We start from the raw sequence: 26,464 nt of genomic DNA on the forward strand, positions 1-26,464 counted from the left end.
GTTTATTAAGCTTGTCCTGACAAAGACCCCACAGTTAAAACTAATGCTGAAGCTATGACTGTAAAATACTTAACAGCTATGAGCACACTTACACTGAAATTAATCTGAAAAATTAAAAATAAGAAAATAATATTCCAGATATGACTGAGACAGAAGGTTTAGATTCCCACAGAAGTGCGGAGTAGCTGCAGGTATGGGTATGCACCAGCAGAGGGCTAAAGAGGCTTAAAGTTAATCGAGCATGCACACTTGCTGAGGAAATGAAAAAAACCAGTGACATGACACTGCAAAGCGGGAATCTGTACGTGAATAAAATGCTTCATGTAGTATTTTGCATGCAAGGCCAAGAAAATGGTAGAATTTTAGATAAAAGAAGGTGTAGAAAAGCTAGATATGGGACAAAATTGTAAAGTCCACTAAGATGTACTGAGAGTATAGGGCTGATATGTAATAATGTAGGCAGTTAGTAATAGTAGTCATGTTAAAAAAAAAACCCCAACTAGTTTAAAAACAGTAACTTTCTTTTATTTTGATGTTACATTATGATATCATTTTTTTTAAACTGAAGATTCAGATTTTCTTCCCGAAACAGAAAATTTAAGGGGGTAAAAACCTAAATTTGATTGGACAAGAAATCGCTGCACTAGTCTGCTGCGCTGTATGGAGTAAACATATCTTTGCAAATGGTAGCACAAAATCAATAAAAACAGACATAGGCCTTTATCTGCTCTTACCTGTAATCAAACTTGCAGCAGCGGCGGGAGTGCGCTGCAGTACGTCTGTGCATGTTTTTGTGTATTTTTGTGCATCTCTGTGAAAATGAATGAGGGGCTGGACCGGATGTAGGACAGGCCACCTTCAGATGGGTTTGGAGGAAATGTGGGGCTTTAACCGACAAACAATAGAGCTCCTGCAAATCCTATTGCCTCAAGTCATTTTTATTGCGTCTCTGGAAACCGACGGAGTAGGGCAACGTTTGTTGACAGGCTCATTTTACTCCCCCAGAAGGCCAGAAAGCGGCGAAAAAGTGTAACTAAACCCACCGAGTCCCCAGCGAATAATCTTCAGGTAAGGCTGACACTGGCTGCTAACGGGAACTAGCTAACTAGCTTAAGATAATAACGGGTACCTATTAACAAAGGATGGGGAAAAAGTTGGCAGTGATTAGCAGCTAAAGAGTCAATCTAATAGACGCCATCCTGTCGCCAGAAAACATTTTTTAGCCTCGCTGTGTGGATGTTGCTTATATAGCATGCTAGCTTGTACCGTTAGCACCTGTCTTTCCTGTGCCGCTCGGCTCATTTAGTCGAACCAGTGTTCACACATTTACTATCTCTATTGGCAGTAGCTAAGACAGTTGGGGTGGCTTTTTCTTTAATGTCTTCTGCGGGAATTGTGTGTGTGTGCCTGCAACTTTGACTTCACAGAGCAGCTAGCTTAACGGCCGCAGCCGAGCCATGTGTGACAAAAGATAAGCCGTGTCAGTGGTGGGATTGAAGGGACCTGCTGGCCAGTTGGTCTCTGAGAATCTATCAGCCCAGTCATGCCGCATTTGGTGCATACAGACATCTTAAGCATTTGCATTCAGATACAGTAGGTTGGGCTGCAACACTTTGACACTAAGGTATGATATGCTAGAGTTTATGGTAAACTATGACTGGGTTCATTTTTTTGTAGTTAAATGTTGCTGTACTGCACCCCCGCTCTGTCACGCTTTACGTCGTATGCGCCAGCTGGCTCCGAGTTGACCTGCGTACAGATCTCGTACGACTCTTGAGGTTACTAAAGTTCATTGAAGTCTGCGGCTGTTTTAACCCGTGCTAACTTTATTCTTGAACCTCACTTTTAACCAGCTGGACGAGCAGTGCGTGACAGGCAAGTAACTCCCAGCATTTTTATACCAGAACGGGGATTTTTTTTTTCTTCTTTTTTTTTTTTTTTAAATTAAACCAGTGTTGATAATGTGACTGCATGGTGCAAGAGACAGCTTGGTCTCATACTACTAAGAGTAAAACCAGAAGGGCAAAAGGGAAGTCCAATAAAACTTCACTTTTTTTTATATTAAATATTGAATGGTAAAGTGTGCACCCACTGCTTCACACTGCCATATAGGGCCACTTGTTGGTGTTTATGCATGCCTGTAATTGACCTTGAGAGGAGGATATGTGGACTGGATCACTGCTGCTATTCATTATTTAGTAATTTTACAAGATCAATGAATCCTGTATAAGTCTTGAGCTGCCATTTATGTTTTTAAAGAGCAATAGTGCTCCAGGTCTTTAAGTTTGTCTTTGGACATTGACTGCTTCCCCCCCCCATTCGTAAATGATTTGTGTCAGTGTTAAGAGACTTATAAAGCAAAAACAAAAAATATCATTTCTCTGAAAATCATCAGGTACAAGGACTGGACTGAGAAGGGGGGGGGGGGAGAGGAACCTAAGGCTGGGGAAGAACCAGTGTTGTTTATTCTACCAAGTTGTTTTGTATAACAATTTTAAGTAGTATCTTTAGGCACTTTGTTACTAGAACAAGTTACACTTGTTTAGTTGATTCTACAAAAAATTTGTCAGCATGACCAATGATCCCAAACACGCTGACAATGCAGTAAAAGTGTATCTTCTACAAGCACTAGTGTCGTGTTATAGAAATTTTAAAAGAATCACTAGTTCTGCACTAAAATGTAATGGATTTTCTTCCTTTTTAATGGAGGCAATGGTGCTTTTTGTTTAGATGGTGCAGGAGGTGAATGCCAGACTCGATTTGATTTCAGTGGGGGGAAAGGTGGATTTTAAAAAAGGGTAAAAACACTAGTTCCTAGGATTTAAGACAATGGTACAAAGAAAGAAAAGGGAGAAATTCATGAATCCTACCAAAGATAACGACAGTAAGTCAATAAAAGAAGGCTGGGGTAGCTAGGTAAAATATAGCTCTGCCCACTGCTACAGTCAATGCTCAAAAAAACTCAGCACGATATCTCAACATCAGAGCCGTTGGACATCAGATCGGACTTTGTGCTAGGGAGCGGGCAGGTTAATATCCAAAATGGCTGCATCCGGCACATTTACCTGTTAGGTGTATTCTCACTAAAGTTAAAAATAAAATCAGCCTTTTCATAGTTTAAACAGAGTGGGATGCACAATAAAATAGTGCTACGCTTTTCCCCGCAGCACGCCGTGCAATAAATACTCAAAAAGAAAACGGCGGCCGTTACAACTTATGTCTAAAAATATATAGTTTAATGCATCGGTTAAAACGCTCGATTCCAGGTACACGACGCCCAGCTGGAAACACTTCACGCAAGTCGAGCTGCCCGAGATTCACAGAATTTACAGAAAATGTTAAATTTTTGTGATTTATATCGTTATCGGACGATAGATGTCTTATATCGGGATATGAGATTTTGGTCATATGGCACAGCCCTATACCTAAAAGCATCGTTGACGTATATATGCTATTAATAATTGAACCAGCTGTTGATCCAAAGTGCAGTGACTTGCTCGTTTACAAGTCGTAACCTATTGATCTCCTTTATCTAGTAATCAAGCATAGTATTGTCCTATTGGACTTTGAGACATGTGTTAAGACTTTATCTAAGCAGTGTCATCGGGGTGAACAATGTCAAACTTTTGTAGCATTCATTACCTGCATTCAGATTCAGCCTAGTGCATTCATACTCAAACTGTCTAAGAATTTCACATAACTCTCCCTGCTCTTACTAGTTGACCCTCTTTTTGTTAACCTTTGTAGTCTTATACAGAACAGTGAGGGGAGTAGCAGCATAATATTCCCACCTTTAAATGGTCTTGTGTTGAAGGACCTAATGTTTAAATGATCCAAGGCTCTTTACATCAGCCAGCTTTTCACCTAACCTCAGTGATAAACCCATATGTAGAAGCTTTGCATAAAATGTTTGACTAGATTTCCATAATGCTTGCTGTGATTATTGTAATACTGACACCATGCAAAGGTGAGATTGCTTTATTTTCATAGTTTTAAATGGTCCCAGATGGCTACACAGCCAATACACGTTAGTAGGATCATAGGTTTTTTTTTTTTTTTTCCCCCACACATAAACAAACCAGTATAAATATGCTAATATGATCATGAGCTCAGCCGGCAGGTTCACATTTGGAGCCACATTTTTGGCAAATACAGCAGGTTGAGTTCACCTTTTAATCTTCCTTGCTGTATTATTATTATTATCATTATTCCAGCATATGCTCTTTCCTGTGCGTGCATGATCATAATTAAAGAAACAAAATGCACTTTAAGTGTTCTTTTAGCTGCCAAGAATTACATTTGTCTCTTGTGTAGTAAGTGTTGTGGCTTTAAAACACACTCAGTAGTGCTGTGCAGGGATTTAGAGCTCTTCATGCTTTGAAATATGAATGACCTTCATTGTCCAGCTATCACCATGTATTTTTATCTCAGTTGGTATTTGGCTTTAACACCCGGTGGTAAGACCCTAGAACTGTACTGTAACGTCAACCTACTCGCTTCAGCTATCACTTGACAGTTTATTTATGCCTCTGTCTGCTAGTTTGTCCGGACCACATTAACATTAACTGTGTGCAAGTATCCGAAGCCTTTGGTAACTTGCCCGCTAGCCCTGTGTGCTATCTTTGTGTGGGTGAGTAATGGAGATCTGTAGTAAATCCTTTCCTTACCCAAGGTACTGTCAAGGAAAGAGGATGCTGGCATGGCATATAATATCTCTATATTCAGGTTAGAGTTGCATATGAAATTAATGGGCAACCAGCTTTGACAGGTGGACAGACTTGCCATTGTGTAGACAGAATTGACTAAATGTTTTATTTTATATGAGTGCAGTTTACAGAGGTGTTTCATGCTAAGTCTCAGAAAGAAGGATTGTCCATGATATCATTATTTTCACATGACTTGTGATCAACAGGTTTTTAGCTACTAAGCATGTCGTGATGTTAACTGCATCCATCTTTGAAAACTGTCTGTTGTCACTACCAACTTGTTACTGTTAACCGATTCAATAGCCTGAGATTGGTTGTTACAGCAATAAGTTATTGCTGATGTTTCACTGTTTGAAACAACATAAGCAATAGGTATTATGTGCATTTGTTTGGGGGGGGGAGCTGTACCCCCAAGACATGCCAATAATCTGAACTCTGATTCAGGCTTTGTGGTCATTTGTTACAGATCCCATCAAAGAATTTTGTGATTCCATCAAAGAATACCCACTAGGGCTGTAATAAATATACTTAACTAGTTGACTAGTTTTATTAAGTGGAATTTCAGTTAATCAAGCTTAAATATATATTGATTTGTTTTAACAAAATTACCAAAGAATACCAGAAAATTCATAGACGTCTGTTAAGTAAGGGAAATCAGACTCGTTGACAAATTGTGGTAACGCATATAGCCATCCTCTGAAGGGTCCATCTTTAGCCAGTAAAAAACCAATAAGAAAACACGGCTAGATATCACATGAAGAGATTTTTCAAGGATATTGCTGATCATTTCTTTGAACCCATCACTTTCATGATGCAAGATGTTAGTAACAAGCAGCTTATGGCAAGGTGAATCACAATACAGTAAATTATGTTTGGTTACTTTAGTGTAACAATGCTATTCTCTTTACTTCACTATGGTTGGGCAGAGACTAGGCCTTCTCTTTGTTAATGTTAATTGAATGTGACATATCCAGGGTACCCATAGCCTGCTAATCAGCACTAATCTGATACACTGGATTAGAGGATGGGAATGCTTGTAAGACACTGCAAACAGTATGTGTGACTCCTTCCTTTCTGAAGTGAGCTGTCTGTCTTTCTAGACTTCCTTCTGATATTATTTAGCCAAATCTGATAACAATTCATTGAGGTGTTTACTTTATGCTGATTTAAATGAAGATTTATGCTTTTTAATAACTCTCGAGTTCATGGGCGAGTTCATTGGGCCCTGGTAAACTCTTGTGCTGATTAGGTAGTTCCTCCTACAGGTTCTTGGGATCTGACTGTGTTCTCGCTGTCATCATCATAATCTCCCTCTTCCCTTCTGTGGGATTATTATGGCGACAAAGCAGGGCAGCTTGTGACTATCCTCTGCTATCTGCAGGCCTTTTCTTTGTTTTGTTTTTAGTATATATTTTTTCTGGCTGTGAACTGGTGGAATACCAGAAGCCAAAATGCTGAACCAGAGTGCTGTCATGATCTTCACTGGGATCTGTGGGGCGATGGTGTTCATGGCAATGGCCTACTATGTCTACTGGTAAGTTGAATGTGAGACAAGCGTTGTGTCCTGTTTCCCCAGCATATTAAGACGTTAATATGCTGCAATGGTACAACTTAATATGCATCCTACCATTTTTAGGTATATTTTCGTGACCGCCAAAAAGGTTTTGGCCTTCCACCAAATATTGAATATTGTTAGGAAATGTGGGGCTTTTTTTCCTTAAGCTTAAAATGTTTATCAGATAGCCAAAAAATAACAGGCAGTGCACAGACTTCTGTCAGGTCAGATTATTTGTGGTTACTTCACCCACCATAGGCAAATTTAGTGCCAGGAAAAACCCAGGTGTTTGCTAGAGACTAGTAGCTGTTGAAGTCCAGCCTAGGCATCATTCAGTTGTTCCCTGCTGTAAGTGGAGCACAGACGTTTGAAAGCCAAAGTAAGTTTTTATAATTAAAATGCTTTGATAGAGGAGCAGTTCCTGCCAAGATGTGGTTGAACTTTTCCATAATTTAACTAGTGTCTCGAAATGTACATTTCTCATTTTAAAGACTTATAGCAAGCAGCTGGTATTTGCTGGTATAGAAGTTATATTCAGGTAATGTAGAGCAGCAGCAGCTGTCCAGCCTTAAGCAGCTTTAACACAGTCAGTAGTACTAATCTTTCCTCCAGGTTGTGTGGGCTTACAGGTGGGCCCATCACCTTCAGGGAGCTGGACATCCACCAGCTGTTTTTCCTCTGTTTTTCTGGATGTCTTGTATGACAGACCAAATTCAATTTCCCGAGTATTTCTATGTTAGTATGTTTGGTTTTTGCACAAAAACGTTTTGTTTGACTTAAATCTATGTTGGTGTTTTAAGCTCAGTATTGTTGAGATTCTCATCCTATTGAGGGAAAGGGTGAATGTGAGCATTAACCCTTTAAGACCTACCATAGAACCAAGGCTGCCAGAGCTTGCTTTATATTTTTACATGCTGTAGTGCCATTTGTGGGAGCATTTCAAGTTGCTATACATCAATACAACTGTTATAGCCCAAATTTTAATAATATGTATGCATTAAGTCCATAGTAACTACATAAATTGCAAAAAAGTGCAATAAACTACAAAAAAAATTGAAAATCGTTTTAGTTTTTTTTTTTTTTTTTTTTTTTTTTAACATATATTTCTACTTGGAGAAATTTAAGAGATTTATCCCTCAAAACTTTAAATACAAAAAAGTTGCAAAAAATAGTTGACAACAACAGGAAATTTATTTTGAGTGTCTTCATAGTTTTATTTTTGAGATACACCAATTTTAATATACTACAGAAAAAACGAAAAACAATCCTATGATGCAAATTTGCAAAGAAAACAGCATGTGTATCAAAATAAACTATTTTAAGCAGTGCAATTCGAGTTCTAAGCATCCCAGAAACTATTCAGAAAAGCATAAAGTCAAACATGACTTATAAAAACACCAATATAGGTTTTTAAGGCCTACAAGTAAAAAACTACATTTTCCACGAAAATGACGTCACTTCCGGTTTCGGGCAGGTAATGGCGGACATGCGATCATTCGCACTGACGTCTGTTTCAATGTGGGAAGTGTTACGAACAACTGATCAGATCGGCAAAGCGTGTTTCTAGAATATTATGTTTTTGTTCCTGCAAGCTCTTTGTATGCAATTTTTGCAAAGCTATATGTGGAAGGAAACCGTGACCTAGGACAAGCTGATGGCATAAGATGCAAGTACAACTCCTCCGGTTTCTTATGCAAAAAAAAAAAAAATTATTGCGCTAGCTCAGCGGTCCCCAACCTTTTTTGCGCCACGGACCGGTTTATGCCCGACAATATTTTCACAGACCGGCCTTTAAGGTATCGCGGATAAATACAATAAAATGAAACTAGTACCGGTACCGAAAAAAAGAAGACCCAGGAAAACAATAACAAAATAACGCTGAAAACCGATAAAAACCCTGAAATTCATACATTTCACACCTGAGCCTCAACTCTCGCAGCCCGGTACCAAACGACTCACGGACCGGTACCGGTCCGAGGCCCGGGGGTTGGGGACCGCTGCGCTAGCTTACACGGTTCCGGTTCTACAGGGATTTAAAAATAGTTACGCAAAACGGAGCGTGCCGGCTCCGACTGGCTTTAAAGGGTTAAAGCAGTAGTCTTAACACTGAACTACTTACCTAAATAGCTGACATCGAACACTGATCCAATCAGGCACTTGGCCGGTTCACCTGACAGAATGAGTTGCCTTGCCATGGTTTTATTGCAGTACCAATACATTACAGTAGCCAACAGAAAAAAGTCCAAATAGAGTGAACATATATGTTGTAGAGGACTCGTAGTCATCCATGTCCATCTCCTTTATCTAAAGGACCTTTTAGTCTCTTTTAACACTTCAGTTCGAGATGCGAGGGCGGCCTATTTCTCAGACTTAGTGTCTAAGAGCAGAGGTAACCCTAAGGTACTATTCGACACCATTAGTGATATTGTTGCTCCTGCTCCACCTGCTGTCCCAATTTCATCAAATGAAGATTGTGAAAAATTTCTTTCTTTCTTCGTTGAAAAAGTCAGTAACGTGAGGAACAGTATCTCTCCTTCTGTGTCTCTCTTGTCTGCTCCAACTCAAGCTAGGCCTGTAATTTTAGAAAGATTTTTACCTGTGTCCTTACCTGAGCTGGTCAAGTTGGTTAATTCAATGAAAGCATCCTCCTGCTCTCTTGATATTTTACCTGGATCTTTGTTTAAAAATGTCTTTCAGTCTATTGGTCCCTGTGTGCTCACAGTTATTAATACCTCACTGGTTTCTGGTCAGGTCCCTGTTTATTGTAAGAATGCTGTTATTCACCCACTGTTAAAAAAACCTAAGCTTGATGCTTCTCTTCTCAGTAGCTACAGACCGATTTCAAAATTACCGTTCATTTCTAAGATTTTAGAAAAGGTTGTGGCTAAGCAGCTTATAGCTGTTCTAGATGAATACAGCATTCTGGATAAATTCCAATCTGGCTTTCGTAGAGCTCACTCTACTGAAACTACACTTCTTAGAGTCTCCAACGACATTTTAATGAGATGTGATGCAGGAGAATGCTCCGTTCTGTTGATGTTGGACCTGACCTCCGCCTTTGATACTGTGGACCATCATATTCTGCTAGATAGGCTGAGAGACTGGGTGGGTATATCAGGGGCTGCTTTGGACTGGTTTGAATCCTATTTGCATGAACGATCCTTTTCTGTGGCTACCTCTAAGTACAGTTCCTCTTCTACTTTTCTTGCCTATGGTGTGCCACAAGGTTCAGTTTTGGGGCCTTTATTGTTCTTACTGTATTTACTTCCTCTTCAACACTTATTGAGCACTTTTAAGGACATTTCGTATCACTGCTATGCAGATGATATTCAGGTATATATCTCCTTTAAGCCCCATGATGTTTCCAAGCTACAGATTTTGCACAAGTGCATAGACTCCATTAGATGTTGGATGGCTGGAAACTTTCTTCAACTAAATGAGGAGAAGACTGAAGTTCTTGTTTGTGCTCCTAAAACTTTTGTACCTAGTGTCATGGAAAACTTGGGTCCACTTGCTACATTTGCAAAACCGTCTATCAGGAGCCTTGGTGTTAGTATTGACTCAGCTCTGACTTTGGATGCCCATGTAAAATCTTTGGTTCGCTCCTGTTTTTATCATTTGAGAAACATTGCTAAGCTGAGTCCCATTGTATCGCGCTCCGAATTAGAAATTGTCATTCATGCATTTGTTTCATCTCGTCTGGACTACTGTAATTCTTTGTTTACTTGTTTATGTAAAGCCTCTTTGGATCGTCTGCAAGTTGTTCAGAATGCTGCTGCAAAGCTTCTGACCAAGTCCTCCAAGTTTTCCCATGTCACACCCCTGCTGATTCAGCTGCACTGGCTCCCCGTTAAATTCAGGATCCAGTTTAAGGTTTTGACCTTGACTTTCAGGACCCTGCATGGACAAGCACCAACATATATAAGTGAACTTTTGCATCCATACATTCCCAGCAGGTCCCTGAGGTCATGTGACCAGGGCTTGCTTGCTGTCCAGCACACGAGGCTGAAAACAAAAGGCGACAAAGCTTTTGGAACTGTGGCCCCCAGATTGTGGAACTCTCTCCCTTTGAGCCTGAGATCTGTGGACTCAGTGGTCGCTTTTAAAAAAAACAGCTAAAAACCCATCTTTTTAAACTTGCTTTTAGTTGATTTTTATTTTTAGGTTTTAGCTTCTGTGAAGCACTTTATGATTTTTATCTTGAAAGGTGCTATATAAATAAAGTTTTTACTTACTTACTGTCTGTAATGCCTGATTTAGACTTCAGGCCTTTATAGAACCTACGATGTAACCTATGTGGCTGATGTTAATTACCTTGTGGCGGTGTCTCGGTGTTTAACATCCAGTGCTAGCTGTGATAGATAAATAAATAAATGTGACTTTCTCTTTCAAATGTATTTGTCTCAAATGTTTCCACTTCTTTATACATTGTTTCACATCCGTTCCACTACTTTTAGCAATCTCCCTCCAAGAATCATGCTGACCTTTGTGGTCTTATATTGATGCCATGATTATTATACTGTATATAGAGACATTTTCACCGATTAATGTAAATCTGCAGTGCAAAAATAGCTAGAAATGTACAGAATGAATTGGTGGTTCCGCTCACAATAGTGAGCTGTGTTGATCTAACTTGTAGTTACATTTCCAGTGAGGTGCACGTCATCTGTAGATTTCTCACTGAATACAGCCTTAGAAGACCAGGTTTCTTACCACAGAACACTGTATGATCATTGTGTTGTTTGAAAAATAAATTTCACTGCACAAAGATGTTTGAAAAAAAATGTAGAAACCATTTACTGTGTCAACAGTACATGTCTTGTTTACTGGCATGTTTCAAGTCATCTCCTTAACATATTTGTAGAAGGTAAGTTAGATTTTTAGTGATGATCAAGGCTATACAAGTTTATAACATTTAATGCAGTTTAAAAAAGTCTCCCTTAAACCATCTTTGAACATTTAACTGGAACAAAATTAAAATAACACAATAGAAAAACACTTAGTGGCTACCAATGTTAAAACCAATTAATTGGCTCCATAAAAATGTTAAATAAAAACTGCATGGAAGTGAATGTGTAAATTATACAGTTTCACATGTTTAGCTTTAAAAAGATCTGCTTATGAGAAAAAGTTAGGGAGTTATAATAATAATAATAATAATAATAATAATAATAATGATGATAATGGATTGCATTTATATAGCGCTTTTCGGGACCCCTCAAAGCGCTGTACAATTCCACTATTCATTCACTCTCACATTCACACACTGGTGGAGGCAAGCTACAGTTGTAGCCACAGCTGCCCTGGGGCAGACTGACAGAAGCGAGGCTGCCATATCGTGCCATCGGCCCCTCTGGCCAACACCAGTAGGCGGTAGGTGAAGTGTCTTGCCCAAGGACACAACGACCGAGACTGTCCGAGCCGGGGCTCGAACCGGCAACCTTCCGATTACAAGACGAACACCCAACTCTTGAGCCACGATCGCCCCATGAGTTTCCTTTTTGTTTTTCGTGTTGTTTTTTGTTTTTTTTGGCCAGTTAATTCTTAAATGTGCTGTGTGCCTTTTGATTGCTGGTGTGTAAAATTGAGTTTGTCCTGTGAATCATGGCCACGAGTTGGAGTTGAGTGAAAGTTTGAGGTGACTCAGTTTGATTCCAGTGCTGCACAGGGAACATCTGCTGTGTGTGGAGTAAAACTGGGACAAAGTTCACGATGTGTGTAGAAGTAACTCGCCTGAGCTAACATGCACACACACTTATAGTCGCTGCGGGTTGCCAACGCAAATTAAGGTTGGGGAACTTCTCCATCGGCAGCTTGTGGCCAAACATTACAATCAGCTGCTATCAGTGTGCAGAGTTAAATCTTCCAAGAAAAGGTTAAGGCGTTTAGCTGTAAAAGCATTAACAAAAGTCTCACTGATTTGGCTTTTAAACCTAGGTTTTTTTGTTTTGTTTTTTAACATGGACTCACTATTTTACATAAAAAAAACAAAAAAAACCCACTGTGCTTTCATTTTGTTCAATTATAAAATTAGCAGTTAGAAGTTAAAACGGAGAAATAAAAATAATCGTATAAAAATCCTCTTTCGTGCTTCTAATTTGACTGACAGTCACAGGTAAGGTATAAACTTCAAGCTTGAATTGCAGTTTATCAGTAAGCCTATTATAGACTACTTGTGTAGTTGCTATTAATGCTTCGTGGCGACTTATTCTGGACTTCCTCATTAACCACAGTGTTTCTTAACCTATCTCAGCCATAAGACAAATATGCAGTATTTAACTTCACCCTCCCTATCATGCTGTATGCATGACCAAAGGTCACATCTGTAACATAATGCAGAGTTAGTGCATGCTTGGAAAAGTTTAGGGTGATTTCATGTCCAGAGATTTTTTTTAAACACGTTTATGTTGATGGTCTGACGGGACTGAACCAAACTTCTGCAGGTGTGCATTTAAGATTTAATTTTCTTTACACCCAGACTGCTAAATTGATATATATGGTTGCAGTGTGTGAGAGAGTGAGTACACCAGATAAGACTTGTTGCCTACACACTGTAATCTAGGTTTGTGTCCTCAATATGGTTGTATGAAAAACTGGTTGGATTGCTCTTCACTGTGATGGTTGTTGAAGAAGTCTGTTGCAGTCTTGGAAAAGGGCTAATGCAGTAGATTGGGTTACTTCATAATTTTGCCTCTTTTAGTACAGTTGTATAATTTGTAATTGATAAAGTATTCAATTTAGAATATAGTTTGTTAGCCCTCTTAACTGATTCACACATTGTCTTCAGTCTACGTTATTTGTGAAGGATGGGTACTGGTTACTAGAGATGGACCGATCCGATATTGCGTATCGGTCCTATACTGACGTAAATGACTGGATCGGATATCGGAGAGAAATTAAAAAATGTAATCCGATCCATTAAATATCAAAAAAGCACCTCACAAAACTTGCGACATGGCGTAACTCAGCTCATAACCGTAGCACGTAGGAGCATTGTGCTCACGTGATAGAGCGGCTGTGTGTATTTGGAGGCTCGCTACCAAACCAGCATATCATCTCCGAGGAAGTTATCCCAGAGAGAAGTAAAGCAAGTGTGTAAGTGCATCTCTGAATGTTTGTAAGGCATTCCCACGTTAAGCTTAACAACCGATATATGGAGCGACTGCCTCTCTCTCCCTCCCTCTCCTGTTGCTACTTCAATCACGAAACTGATAAATGATCAGCTGATCGGCTTTTCTGTCGCGAGTCCGTCTCTCGTCTTTGTTTTTGGCCCACTTTGCACCAGAAAGAGGAAACCAGCGGCTGAATAACAGCAGCACATTTAAGCTTGATAATCTGTTGTTAGAATTTATTTAATATAACTTTCTACACCAGGATCTTTTTCTATGTAGCTGACGGCTGGTAACTGTGCAGGGGCGGATCTAGCAAAGTTTAGCCAGGGGGGCTGATAGGGCATTAACAGGGAAAAGGGGGCACAAAGACATATTTTTCTTTCTTATTCTCATTTAAAATGTCTAGCTTTTAATAAATAATTATCTGAATCTTAAACCAAAGTTTTAATCTGATGTAAAATATATAGAAGTCCATTACTGTATATAGTAACTGTTAAGTCTAATATACCCTAGTAAGCTAGTACTTTTTCCTTTGGGAAGACACCACCTGTGCAGTCTGCAAAGATGTTGAATCTATTTAATTATTCTCGAAAAATAATTTATTTCTGTGCATTTTTTTATTTTTTTTCACGCTGCATCAAATTAAAGTTGATTAAGTCGATTAAGCATCATGAGGTGGAGGGTGGGGGGTGGTTCCCTTTTTTCTTTTTGCTGGGAGTTTGCAACCCTATTAGTTAGGTTGCTTAATATTTCTGCTAAGTACTTTTTAAAATACCAGAATAGGGAGGATGGAGTGGGTTTAAGTTTATTAGATTGATCAGTATTGCTGAACTATGAAATATTTTGGGTGCAGTTTATTTTTTACATACAGGTATAACAGAATAACTTTAGTGTTGTTGTTTATTTAAACTTGAGTATGAACTTATACAAAATGCAGCAAGATATTAAAAAAAAAACAGTTTTATTGATTAAAAAACACTATCAGATTCATATCGGTATCGGCCGATTTCCAAATTTATGATATCGGTATCGGACATAAAAAAGTGGTATCGTGCCATCTCTACTGGTTACACATGCTGTGTATATTTAATGGGAACAAGAAACAAGTCGTTTCGGATAACATGTTGAAGACTGTGGTTGAAGACTGTTGTCATTTGGATGCTCACCAAGCACACAGTGTTTGCTTGTCCCTTGTTCAGCATGCAGGCAGACAGTACACAGCTTCCCTTTTTGCTTGTTTTCTGACACAGTTATGTTAGTTTATGCAGTTGAAAACTCATGTGGATGTTGCTGGCACAAATAGTTATGTTTGTGAAAAAACAACTGTAGTTTTCATAATGAGAAGAGTTTTACTTTTACTGCTGAATTAATTCCTTCAAGTTCACTACTTGATTCCTGATTAACTTCAGTTATACACTGGAATTATTTATTCAATTATTTTCCATTGTATCTTTAGAAAGTTTTGTTAGTTTTATTTGGTTCTATATGTTTACATTTAATTTAATTTGCCTTATATGAGGTAGCACTGGAGGTAGAGGATTGCAAGGTTGGTGGTTTGATCCCTGCTCCAGTCTGCATGCCAAATATCCTTGTGCAAGATACTAACCCTAAGTTGCTCTCAGAGTGTGACTGTGTGTGAATGTTAGAAAGCACAAAAGTGCTTGTGTGACTAGGTGAATGAGGCAAGTTGTGTAAAGCGCTTTAAGTGCTCAGAGTAGAAAAGCGCTATGTAAGAGAACAACATCTGGTAGCACACAGATTAATGTATTTACATCTTCTGTGAATAATACTGAGTTCAATTCATTTTCATCAACTGGTTATGTGTATTCATAAAGACTTGCATACAGCAGCTCAGAGCTAACTATCGTGCCCTAACCTCAGGGCAATCAGATGTTCCCACTTCATCTACTGGAGGAAAATGGAGAAGCTACAAGAAAATCACAAGCCCAGACAGGACTCAGTAACCCGGGTCTCTGTGTGGGCTTCTGGCTTGTAAACTTAAATTATGTTCAAGGTTGATGATGTCTTCAAAATGCTGACTACTTTATCATTTTTATTTGATTCACCATAGAAGAAGAGATTTGAAGCTGTCAGTTCAGTTTTATTTGTTTAAAACATTTTTTAAGATGTTCTCTGAAATATGTTTTGCATTTAAGGTTCCTGTCTAAAATTTTGAAATTTGAGGGCTATGCAGCTTTGTACTCATGTGACTGTTGCTGAAAATTCATCCATGATGATGATGATGATGATGATGGTGATATCAGCTCATCTTTGACATCAATTATGTATGAATAGTGACACGTTACTTTGCAAGACTTGTCCTAAAGTGGTTCACATGCATATTGGCATACTGTGCAAGCTCTGTGATACATACATCCACGTAGATGCAATTTTTGAAGCTACATTCAGTGTCGAAACTTGTCTGTAAATACCCGGGTTGGTCAGCCAGGTTTCATAGCCTTCCCCTTTTGATTCGCCTTTCACCCACACTGAAGAACAATATCTGTCTCTGGCCTCCTTATGTTATTAGCTAAAATAATTCATCCTGTTTGAAACGGGCATTTATTAAATTCTGCTGTAATGACTCTGCAGTCTAGTCCGACTCCCATCACTGTTGCCTGAGCCTATCCTCTGCTGTTGTTCACAGGTCTGTGGTGCTGGCAGAAGGGCCGTGTAAACGGGGCTTGTAAAAGGACTCCACCGTGGTAAGAGTCACTATTGCCCTTTTGAACATCTTAAAGCATGTTTGCCTGAGGATCACCTGACACAAACACCTGATAACCTTGTGTTTACACTGATCTGTTCCTTATTTAGTACCCTGCATGTCTTTTTTCCTTTTGCACTCACTGTGCTCACCTTCTTTTTCTGCTCCCTCCTCAGGTTGGTCGTAGTGTATAGAGAGGAGCCCACTCAGCCCTCCAGGCTCCTCAGCCATGGCTCTGCTGGCCTACCTGAAGAGCCTGTTCATCTTGCAGTTGCTGATGGGCTTTGTGTTTGTGGTGAGCGGCCTCATTATAAACTTCATTCAGCTGTGCACCTGCATCCTCTGGCCGATCAACAGGCAGCTCTATCGCAGAATCAACTGCCGGCTCTCCTACTCCCTCTGGAGCCGTGAGTATAAATGATTCTCGTGTGTTGCTGCAGGTTTATGTAGAAATGCTAATTGTCTTTTAAATATGTAAACAAGAAAAGGTGTCAAGTGTTGATTCTGAAATTCACAGATTGCAAATAATTACAAATCTGGCAATAGTGTCACATACAATGAGCTGTGTTTGGGCCATCTGTTGGATATTATGCTGTCTACATAGAAAGGGTTTCAGCTGCATTTTCCACTTGAATGTTTGAAACACTTTCTGTGTAGAAGGGCTTTATATTCAGTCTCCTTTTAGCTAAATTAAATGAGTCCTAAGCAGCTACAGCCTCCACAATTTTCACCAGTTACTCATTAAAATCGTCTGTCAGCTGCTTTCTAGAGTCAGCTTTTTGCTGTTAATGACTTCAGCTGCTTTTATTAACCCTATGACAGACATTAAATGCGAGTAATTATCTAAAATTACACGAATCCTAAACGCACAAAGATTTGCTGATAATTCTCTGCAGTGTTGGTAGAGACTGTTTTGAGGGATTAATATAAATATAATGTAACACAAATATACTTCCATTTAGTACATTGTGTATGGTTTACACTGAAAATGCTCCGAGTGATGAATTTTCTCCTCTAACTTTCTAATGTTCCTGCTGCGTCATCGTCACTGTGCAGAGCTGGTGATGCTGCTGGAGTGGTGGTCGGGCACAGAATGCACCCTATACACCGATCAGGCTACGGTGGACAAGTTTGGCAAGGAGCATGTCATCATCATCCTCAACCACAACTTTGAGATTGACTTTCTGTGTGGATGGACCATGTGTGAAAGATATGGCGTTTTAGGGGTCAGTTGAGCACCACACTTTAAATGATTAACATTTATCAACAGTATTTGCTTTTTTCTTAAGAGTGAAGTCAGAGTTGTATAAAAATGTCTTTCCTCCTTCTTTAGAGTTCAAAAGTGCTAGCCAAACATGAGCTCCTGAAGGTCCCTCTAATTGGCTGGACGTGGTACTTTCTAGAAATTGTTTTCTGCAAAAGAAAGTGGGAAGAGGACCGAAACACTGTCTTCAAAGGCCTAGACAGGCTCAAAGACTATCCTGAATATATGTGGGTAGGTACAGTCACAGTTTGTCTGTCGCCTGGACTGTGGTTTGAGTGTAAAAGTTCATCTTACACACAACTACTTGTGTCTCAATTGCAACCCAGTTGCTCAATCAAGATTGTGAAATAACCTCTTCGAGTTGCAGTGGATTGTTGCTGATTTCAAGATACATAGGTGTTGTAATTCTAACAGTTCAGACAAGGTTGTAAATTCTTTTAAGTTAAACCAGTCGTTGCATCAACTGTCACCTGCAAATTGAGTAATCACTGCACAGCCAAACTAAGATAAGATGGAACATACATAACAAAACATTTCTAGACTTTTAAAGGGAATGATCTATAATCTATCTGATGCTGTAGTTTCTGCCCTTTGCCCCAGTTTCTCTTTCTACTGAATTTATCTTGGCAGTGATACACGAATAGTTCTGAGTACAGCAGCGTTATTTGAAGGGCCTCAACATGAGTTTGTATGTTTGGTTGTTTTTTTTTTCTGTCAGACATCATGAACACAAGTATCCACTGTGCGTAAACAGACTGAATAGACATTCATTATGCTTCAGACCACAAATGCCTCTTTTGTCTTTAAAATAAATAAATAAAACGTACATTTTCTCTACATCCATCATGTTTTACCTGGTGACAGCTTAGGCCTAGAGTAAAAAGCAGGATTTGGGTTTAGCAAGGAATTCCACGTTGGTTTTTTTTGTTGTTGTTTTTTTTTTTTCGTATTTCCATGGTTTGGGTGGTTTTGGTAAATGCAGAAGGTCCTGCTTGTGCAGAGCCACTCTGTGGCTTCCCTAACGACCGCGAATTAGCGATACAGTTGAGGAAACAAATGCCTTCCTTGTTTCATCTTCAAATTACTTTTGTTGTTCGATATGGCTTTGTATAGCTACATAATACTTGGTGATGTGAAATAAGATTTGCAAATCAGCCAATAAGTATTAATTATCTTTGTTTTTTTACCTGGCTCTTCACACCGTTTAACACTGTCAGGGTTGCAGCTGAAAGAAAATTGTCTTACACAATATAGTAATTCCAGTCAGATCTGCGCCTGCCTTCATTAAGGAGGAATGCTATTGACAAGTCTATAAACTTGTAAAGATCTAATGTTTTCAACTGCATCTACTGTAATACTGGCTGCAGTAACATAGCTGCACCTTCAAGATTATAGTTTGCTGTTAGCTATGATGATTATCTTGTGCCAAAAACTGCACGTTTTTAATGGACAGATTCAGAAAACCCAGACTGACACAACAAGTTGATGGCACAAACGGGTATCCTGAGTTGACTGTATTTTAGCGTACTGTTAAATTGAGTTGACCTTGATTTGTACTCCAGCTAACAGAAGTAGGGTAGTGGATGGGTCAGGATAAAAGAGGTCACCTTAAGCTGGAGATTTTTTTTTTTTTTTAATTTTTGGTGTGTGTGTGTGTGTGTGTGTGTTAGTTAACACAACTCTTCCTCCTTTCTCTCTACAGTTTCTGCTGTACTGCGAGGGCACCCGCTTTACAGAGAAAAAGCACCAAATCAGTATGCAGGTTGCAGAGAGTAAAGGCCTGCCCATACTCAAATATCACCTATTACCCCGAACCAAAGGATTCACCACCACACTGCAGTGTCTTAAGGGCACAGGTGGCATTCACGCGCAAGTCACACAAAAACAATATTCAGAGCATTTCTTTTATTTTGTATTTTGCTTACAGCCTGCTCTTCTTTCTCTCAACAGTAACTGCTGTGTATGATGTGACTCTGAATTTCAAAGACAACCAGACTCCCACCCTCCTGGGCATTGTCAATGGCAAGAAGTACAAAGCTGATATGTCTGTAAGGTAAGCACCGCTGATGCCCGCTCTCTACTTTTGAACAATCACTTTTTGTAATAAGGCACTGCACTCTCAGCTGTTTCTTCAAGTAAACTAGAATAAATGAGTTTTAAGCATTTTGGCCTCCTCCCAACTGCATTTTGTCCTGTAATAATCAAAGAGGCACTGAGACTGGCTAGACTCCAGGACATTAGCTTTAATGGCCAGGGTGCTCCTCTGAGCTCGGAGCTTGTTATAGACAGACAGATTGGAGCACTAGTGTGATTTTACTTAAATAAAGCTGAAAGCAGGAGGGTGGTGGACACTTTGTTTTTAGTTTCAAGGTCAGGTTGACTGAAGACGGGTAAAAATACTATTTTAGTGACCTGAAATCACTTAGTATGATAATGTTCATGTATCAGAGGGAATTGTGTTTGGGAAGAGGGAGGCACCTGGTGGCAAGAAGCTGCTACTACAGACCAAATGTCTTTGAGGGTTTTTTTTCTCTCTCTTTCGTGTGTGCGTGTGTGTGCGTGTGTGTGTGTGTGTGTGTGTGTGCGTGTGTGTGCGTGTGTGCGCGCAAACTGCTCAGCAGATATGTTTACATTTTTGAATTAACCTGATAGGGTTGTTTAAAAAGTGCTTGAGTGCTGTTTATATGAATTTATCTCGACAGTGATTATTTTGGTGTGGCTGGCTATGATTGTGGTTTGCTTTTTGTTGTGCTGAATGTGTAGTGGCCTTCAGACACACATTAGCTGCCTGTCATTCCATCAACCAGAATCACGAGCAAAATAATTAACAGGTGGAAAAGGAACAAAACTGGAAAACAAACACATTTTTTGTGCCATTAATAATCTAATGCATCTTTCCAATGAAACCTGATGGACTATAAAGGTCACAGCAATCTACATATTTTTATCTCCTGCTTCTCTATTTCAGTTCAATTTAATACTTTTTGCTTTTTCCATTCCTCCGCAAAATGCTGCGTAAATTAGCAAGGTCTTTTTGAAGTGGTCGACTCTAGCTGCAGGATATCGTCTCATTCATAACTTTATTCATTATTTGCCTGTTTCCAAATATTGAGACACTGAAGGTAAACTGTATCTGCTTCCAATGGTTATTTGCTGTTTTACATCCAGGCGGTTTTCTGTGGAGGATATACCAGACGATGAGCAGGAGTGTGCCAACTGGCTACACAAGCTGTACCAGGAGAAGGTAATCTCACATTAAAGACTCCTAAAATGCCAGATCACTGTTAATTTGGGTTAACAGCTTTGTTGTTTTGGGGATATGGGGGAAGGGGGGGGGTTAGTACCCAGTGTCATGGAAATTTTCCTTCCACTTCCCATTGTTGCTGAAAGAATTCACTGACAAGTTTTGTTGTTTTTTCTTCTCTAATTTGATATCAAGCCCAATCTATTTCCCCTCCCAAACATTAACAACTCTTGAACTTGTTAACGTCATTAAGCTACAGGAGGTACACTCAGACACCATAACCTGTGGATACTGAGCAGGTGACAAATTAAAGGATAAACTAAAGTATCTTAATTAGGTGTTGGGTCATGAGAACTCATCTCAGACTAAAGTGTGGTAAATTCCTTCCTTCCAAGAGACATTACCTCAGTAGGTGTTTTGAAGATCGTGGTGGAAAACTGCTCTATTACTTTGTATGTCAAAAACACAGTTTGTGACTCTGAAGGCCACATAACTGAAGCCATGTTTACACTCAAAACCATTCATTATCCCATAATTTTGCCTGTTGATAGTATTGATATCTTGAAAAAGACGTTTCTTATGCAGGATGTGAAAATAAAGGTGGTGACGACCCTTAGAACTATGTACCATATCAACACACTGCCCCCCACAGCATGACTAGGGTCCATTTGTTTTTGTTTTTTTTATTTTCTCCTAGAATTCATATCCTGATCTTTATTTTATTTTTAATCAGATGTCAAATTTATCAGCAGTTCCTGTCGTTTCAAATCAAATGAAGCACAAAGGTAACCACTATCTTTCCCAACTCCCAGGATGCTTTACAGGAAATGTACAATAAGGAAGGCAAGTTCCCGGGACCCACAATTATCCCACCGCGCAGGCTGTGGACGCTGCTCAACTTCCTGTTTTGGGCAACACTGCTGCTTTCACCACTCATCAATTTTGCCTGCGGAGTGGTCGTCAGTGGCTCCCCTCTCCTCATTATTGGCTTTATACTCTTCCTCATCGTAGGTAGGTCAAACCTTACCTTTTAGACAGTTTGGTGCTCATGTCCTGTTAGTGTTTTGCACTTTTCAAGGTTCTTTTTTTGGCACTAATTGTACTTGCAAAAAGAGTAAAGTCTGAGTTCTATAGCTCCTGTGGTTTTGGGTATTTGACTGTTTTGAAGTTGGTCAGTCATGGATGTATAATTCAACCAGTCACCTGCCCAGAATGAAAACTGATGTAGCTCGTTTCATTTAAAGCTCATGAGGTTTTTTTCCTGACCTGTTGTGTTCTCCCTTCTACAGCCTCTATAGCGATCCGCCGCCTCATAGGGGTCACTGAGGTGAAGAAAACAGGTTCCAGTTACGGCAACCAAGAGGCCAAGAAACAAAACTAAAGTGTCACTCCCTCCTGTGAATGGCCGTTTCTGTTGGCCACCCTGCGGTGTCTCACCCCATCCCAACTCCATTCTCCTCCTACTGTCGAGTCAGTTGGTAGGCTGGGGAGGAGTCCCAGCTGTGAAAACATTATAGAAGCCAGACCTAACATTTCTAGTGGCACTAGGGTGAGGGAGTATAGAGGGTCTGGGGTCCAAGTTCTCTGGTGTATCACAGATTATAACGAGGGGGAGATGCAGCACTGTATTCTCCTGCATCTTTCTAAATCCAGTTAGCCACCACCTCCCCCTCAATCCAGATCCCATTAAATCTCAGTAACACCCAACATTAAGCTTCTAACATGTCTGAGCTCACATGAACTACCACTTCCTACCTCGTTTTCCTGTCACAGTCATCAGCCAATGGGTAGTGGGTGACACGCTGTTTCTTTTTTGTCCACAGAACACGAGTCGATACATATTTCTAATCTCTAACCTCCATCCCAGCGGAGGCGCATTTCCACAACAGCAGTGTGTAACATACAGGACGTCTCCCTCCCTTTTCTCACTGAGTGGGACTTGTAATGGGAATCGGTGCCTTGAGGCCCAGCCTGGTTTTCCTTAACAGGGTCAACTTCACCCAAAATCATGCAGAATTGACCAGTTTTAGCTGTATATAGCCAGCCACATATTTAAGGTTCTTATATGCCTTTGAGCACAACTATACCAGTACAGTGAAGGTGAAAAAGTTTTGTTTTGTTTTTTTTTCCCCTCTTGTAATTTGTAATTATTTTGACACAAACAATGCGATACAGTTCACCTTGATTGTACTGGGATAGCAACAGACGTGCGTGGGCGGAGAATCAAAATTCCACATCATTTTTAGTGGTGTACATGTGGTAAAATCACTGTTCCATCTTACTGCTGTGATTATGATGTTCTGACCCCTTTTACATCCTGGTTTGGAAAGGCTGGTGTCAAACTTACATCAAGGGCTCTGAATGTGAAAACTGTCCTTATCAAGGATACCTACCATCTGTTACAGGTCTCATTTGTACCCCTCAGAACCCAAACCCACAGACACTTTTCAGTTTTTGTTTTCTGTCTTTTTACATTTACTAGCTTGCATACATGTTCTCATTCATTTTCAATTGACCTCCTAAATGTGATGTTAATTGAACCAAACACTGGCAAGGTTCAACATGCCACCCACGCCGATTACCAGTCATGACTCACCTGTCAGTGGAGCCAGAATCCAGGAAAAGGTCACCAACATGTAGCCACACATCTGAAAGCATATTGATTTGCTCTCCTGATATTTAGACTGTAGTATTGATATTTTAACCTTTGCCTTAAGTCAGGCTTGCTCAGGCAAGGGATTGCTTATCCGCCACCCCTTTAAAACAAGCACCAACATCTCACTTGCGTCTCCACCCTCTCTCCCTCCCTCCCATTACAGTGATGCATGGTGGAGCAGCATGCATTTGTTTGGTTTGATCCCCCAAACTGAGTAAACAACTTACAGTCCAGTTTTCGTTTTTTTTGTTTGTTTGGTTTTTTTTAAAGGCATCCTGTGTACATCAGTTAAAGACAGCTGCTTAAGCACATACAGTTCTGGATTTTAGCATCCCAAACATGACTGCTTGTAGTTATATCTCAGATTATCTTTTGGCTGCTACAGTACAGTACAGTTTTTGAGCCATGTTTCGAGGTCCAACATAAAAGCTAATGGTAGAAAAAGATGGGGAGGGGGTATTTTTATGTTGTGTGCTCTCCTTACCTTCCCGTGCCACATGTAGTGTTTATCCTACCTTTTTTTTTTTTTTTTTTTTTTAATAATCATAATGTCTCAGCAGCTAAATGTCCTATACCTCCCTTTTTCTTTAGTTAACTACAGATTTCATGCAAGCCTTAATTAGTGCTGCTTATGTTTTTGTGTGAAAACATAGACGCTAACCGCTGTGGTAGTGAAGGACTGAAAGTTTTTGTTTAAGTACATAAACATATGTACTAGTAGAGCTGGGAGGTTGGCATGGATGTAGTCAGCTCTTGTGAGGAAGCCTGTTTTTAATTAATCCACATTTGTACACAGAGATACTTTGAGATTACTTTAAATATTTGTAAAAGCTTTAGGATCCTCACTTGTCTCTTCTATTTTCCATCAAATCAAAACCAACAACCGGATAGAAATTCAGTCCATCAAATCCTCTTATTTAGTATGAATCAGGTTCTTAAGCAGAAGACGCTGCTGAGAAGTGCAAACCAGTATTTGCAAAAACGTTTAACACTGGATGCTTTTTTTTTTTTTTATTATTATTCAGTAAAGAAATATTACAAATGTCTTTTTTTTCCCTCCCCATTTTCTTAATTCCTAAATGCGATCAAATGTGACGTTAAAATTTACAACACTAGATTAGCTGCACGATTTTCTGAAATCTCAAAGATAATCCAGTTAGTGGAACCTCTCGCCTCAGCTTTTGTTTTGTTTTCTACAGCTGTTTTTATGTTTTCTTCAATTTTAAACACTTGAGAATATTAAAGGATTTGATCACAAAGCAACTCCTACTCCTTTGACTTATTTGGATTTGTGTGAGTTTCTCTGTGCATGCAGCACTTCAGGTGAAAGGAACTCAGTTTTGACACCATAGACGACGGGAGGGGTCCACTAGAGTCAACACAGGGATCTGATTTAACCATTTCCACCTTCCATCACTTCTCCATAAGAACTTTCACACAGGCATCCATCCACCGTAATTCATCATAACACATCCACAATTTTCATTTGACATGCAGTATTAAGTCACACAAGTGTGACATAATGTGAGGACTGTGTAAACTGAACATATGTATATAACACAAATGATGAATGTCATGCTCACCTTTAGATATTGTAGAGATGTATTTAGCTGCTCTTTAGACCTTTTGAATGACACATTAACAATCGGATGTCCAAGGTGTGACGGGATATCGAGTCTGTATAAATATGTACATAATGTAAATGATGACTATGAGATGCTCAGCTTTAGAAAAGGTATAGATGCACCACAAGTTTATCTTACTAAACTGTGAAGAAAATGCTACAGCAGATGAAGATTTAAACCCAGCTGTCCTGGGTGCAGTTTACAAAATTATCTGCAAAGGTCACACTCAACACTCTGGAGCTGTAAAGAGCATCAGCGATGCCTCACTTCTAATTAAACCACAGATGGAACGCTGTACTCACAGTGGATGCTTACAAAGCATTTTTCACAATTTGTAATTAATCATTGTTTCTTACTGTAGTCAGTTACTTTTTGCATGATGTGCGATATTGCACAGTCACTGAATCGAGTTAATTCTGACTCAGGGACTCTTACAGACTGGCAATACAGCAGCTGTGGCATTAACTCTGCATCTGAATAATTAATAAAAATGGGTTTCTGAGGAAGCAAAGCTGAAAAAGTGTCATTTTTGCTTTTGTTAAAAGTTGTCTTGTTTTATCAAAAGCCCCTAAAACATTTCGAAGACAACTCGGAGAAGGCAAGACTAATAAATTGTTTTTACAATTTTACAAATCTGATAAAAAAATGTTTGACACCAGCAGCGACATGAAAATGCGTGTTAACATGAATGACATGTTGTGCTCTGTGCTGGTAGAGAACAAACAGTCAGGAGCTTAGGGTTGTCCTCTTAGGAAATGACTGAACACCATTCTTGGCCGAAAGATGGTTGACACCAGCAGAGATGTGAAGATGTGACAAACTAGTCTTGATAACGGACTTGGTAAAGTGGTTGTGGTCAGTACCCCTGAAAGATGGGTTCACTATTCTGTTCAAGACTCCAGGCCGGTAAATATGAAAACAGCAGGCTGCGTGGCCATGTGCCCATCAGGACCTCATGGTTATTTATTTATTTATTTTTTTTTTTTGCCTGTCCCGTTTGGCTCTTTTGCCATCAGAATTATTGTCTAAAGGCAAAGAAAGATGCCCAACGGATTTACTTTACCAAATTGACCATCCCAGCCTTGCCGTAATGGTCCATTTGATTCACCTTTTTATTGTTTATTTTATTTTCACTTGCTGAATACGGGACAGACTTGACTGGGGGAAAGAAGGGGAGAAAGAAAGAGGGAAAGAGAAACAGCTGAGAAGAGGGACGGGGGAGAAGGGCAAAAAAACAAAAACCAACAGAATGGGCAGGAAAAAAAGAAAGAAAAAAAATGCATATATCAATCACCTGGATCACCTGTTGAGAAAGAAAAAAGAAAACAAGCTGAAGAGAACAAGAGTAATAGAATAAACAACATCACAATGATATATGGGAATATGACAGTAAATACTAAATATTAAACATTATTGTGCAGCACATAAGATCAACAGAACACAGTGTGCTTTGAGGTAGGAGCCAAAAAGGGTGTAGTTTGTGGGTGTGATCACCCGTGTGTACACCTGTGAGCATGGACGCGCTTGTTTTTTTAAAAGGTTCCTTCATGTAATGATCTGCTAGAGGGTGTGGGGGGGGCCACAGCCCCGTCCTCCAG

General features: G+C 39.6%; 1 protein-coding gene across 2 annotated transcripts; it reads left to right on the forward strand.

The window, feature by feature from the left end:
* The first annotated feature begins 717 nt into the window (after positions 1–717).
* agpat3 (1-acylglycerol-3-phosphate O-acyltransferase 3) lies at positions 718–24,504 on the forward strand. 2 transcript variants are annotated; one of them, XM_040028265.1, is made up of 10 exons: positions 718–1,068; positions 16,021–16,078; positions 16,254–16,484; positions 17,134–17,303; positions 17,411–17,572; positions 19,044–19,197; positions 19,292–19,394; positions 20,510–20,585; positions 21,398–21,596; positions 21,875–24,504. In XM_040028265.1, exons 3-10 carry the CDS (start codon positions 16,307–16,309, stop codon positions 21,964–21,966), a joined length of 1,134 nt encoding a protein of 377 aa, XP_039884199.1. In that variant the 5' UTR covers positions 718–1,068; positions 16,021–16,078; positions 16,254–16,306; the 3' UTR covers positions 21,967–24,504. The 2 variants fall into 2 exon arrangements, with proteins under 2 accessions (XP_039884199.1, XP_039884200.1); XM_040028266.1 differs by lacking the exon at positions 718–1,068 and adding an exon at positions 3,337–6,240.
* Positions 24,505–26,464: the final 1,960 nt, after the last annotated feature.

This window comes from Simochromis diagramma, unplaced genomic scaffold (genome assembly GCF_900408965.1).
Source record: "Simochromis diagramma unplaced genomic scaffold, fSimDia1.1 OVJJ01000343.1, whole genome shotgun sequence".
In the NCBI taxonomy this organism is placed as follows: domain Eukaryota; kingdom Metazoa; phylum Chordata; class Actinopteri; order Cichliformes; family Cichlidae; genus Simochromis; species Simochromis diagramma.

Excerpts from the sequence above, each read along its gene's own strand:
- agpat3 (XM_040028265.1), top strand. The coding sequence starts at position 16,307 with ATGGCTCTGCTGGCCTACCTGAAGAGCCTGTTCATCTTGCAGTTGCTG. Across the intron at positions 19,395-20,509 it reads AAAGCTGATATGTCTGTAAG|GCGGTTTTCTGTGGAGGATA; the intron begins GTAAGCACCGCT and ends TTTTACATCCAG. Across the intron at positions 21,597-21,874 it reads TATACTCTTCCTCATCGTAG|CCTCTATAGCGATCCGCCGC; the intron begins GTAGGTCAAACC and ends TCCCTTCTACAG.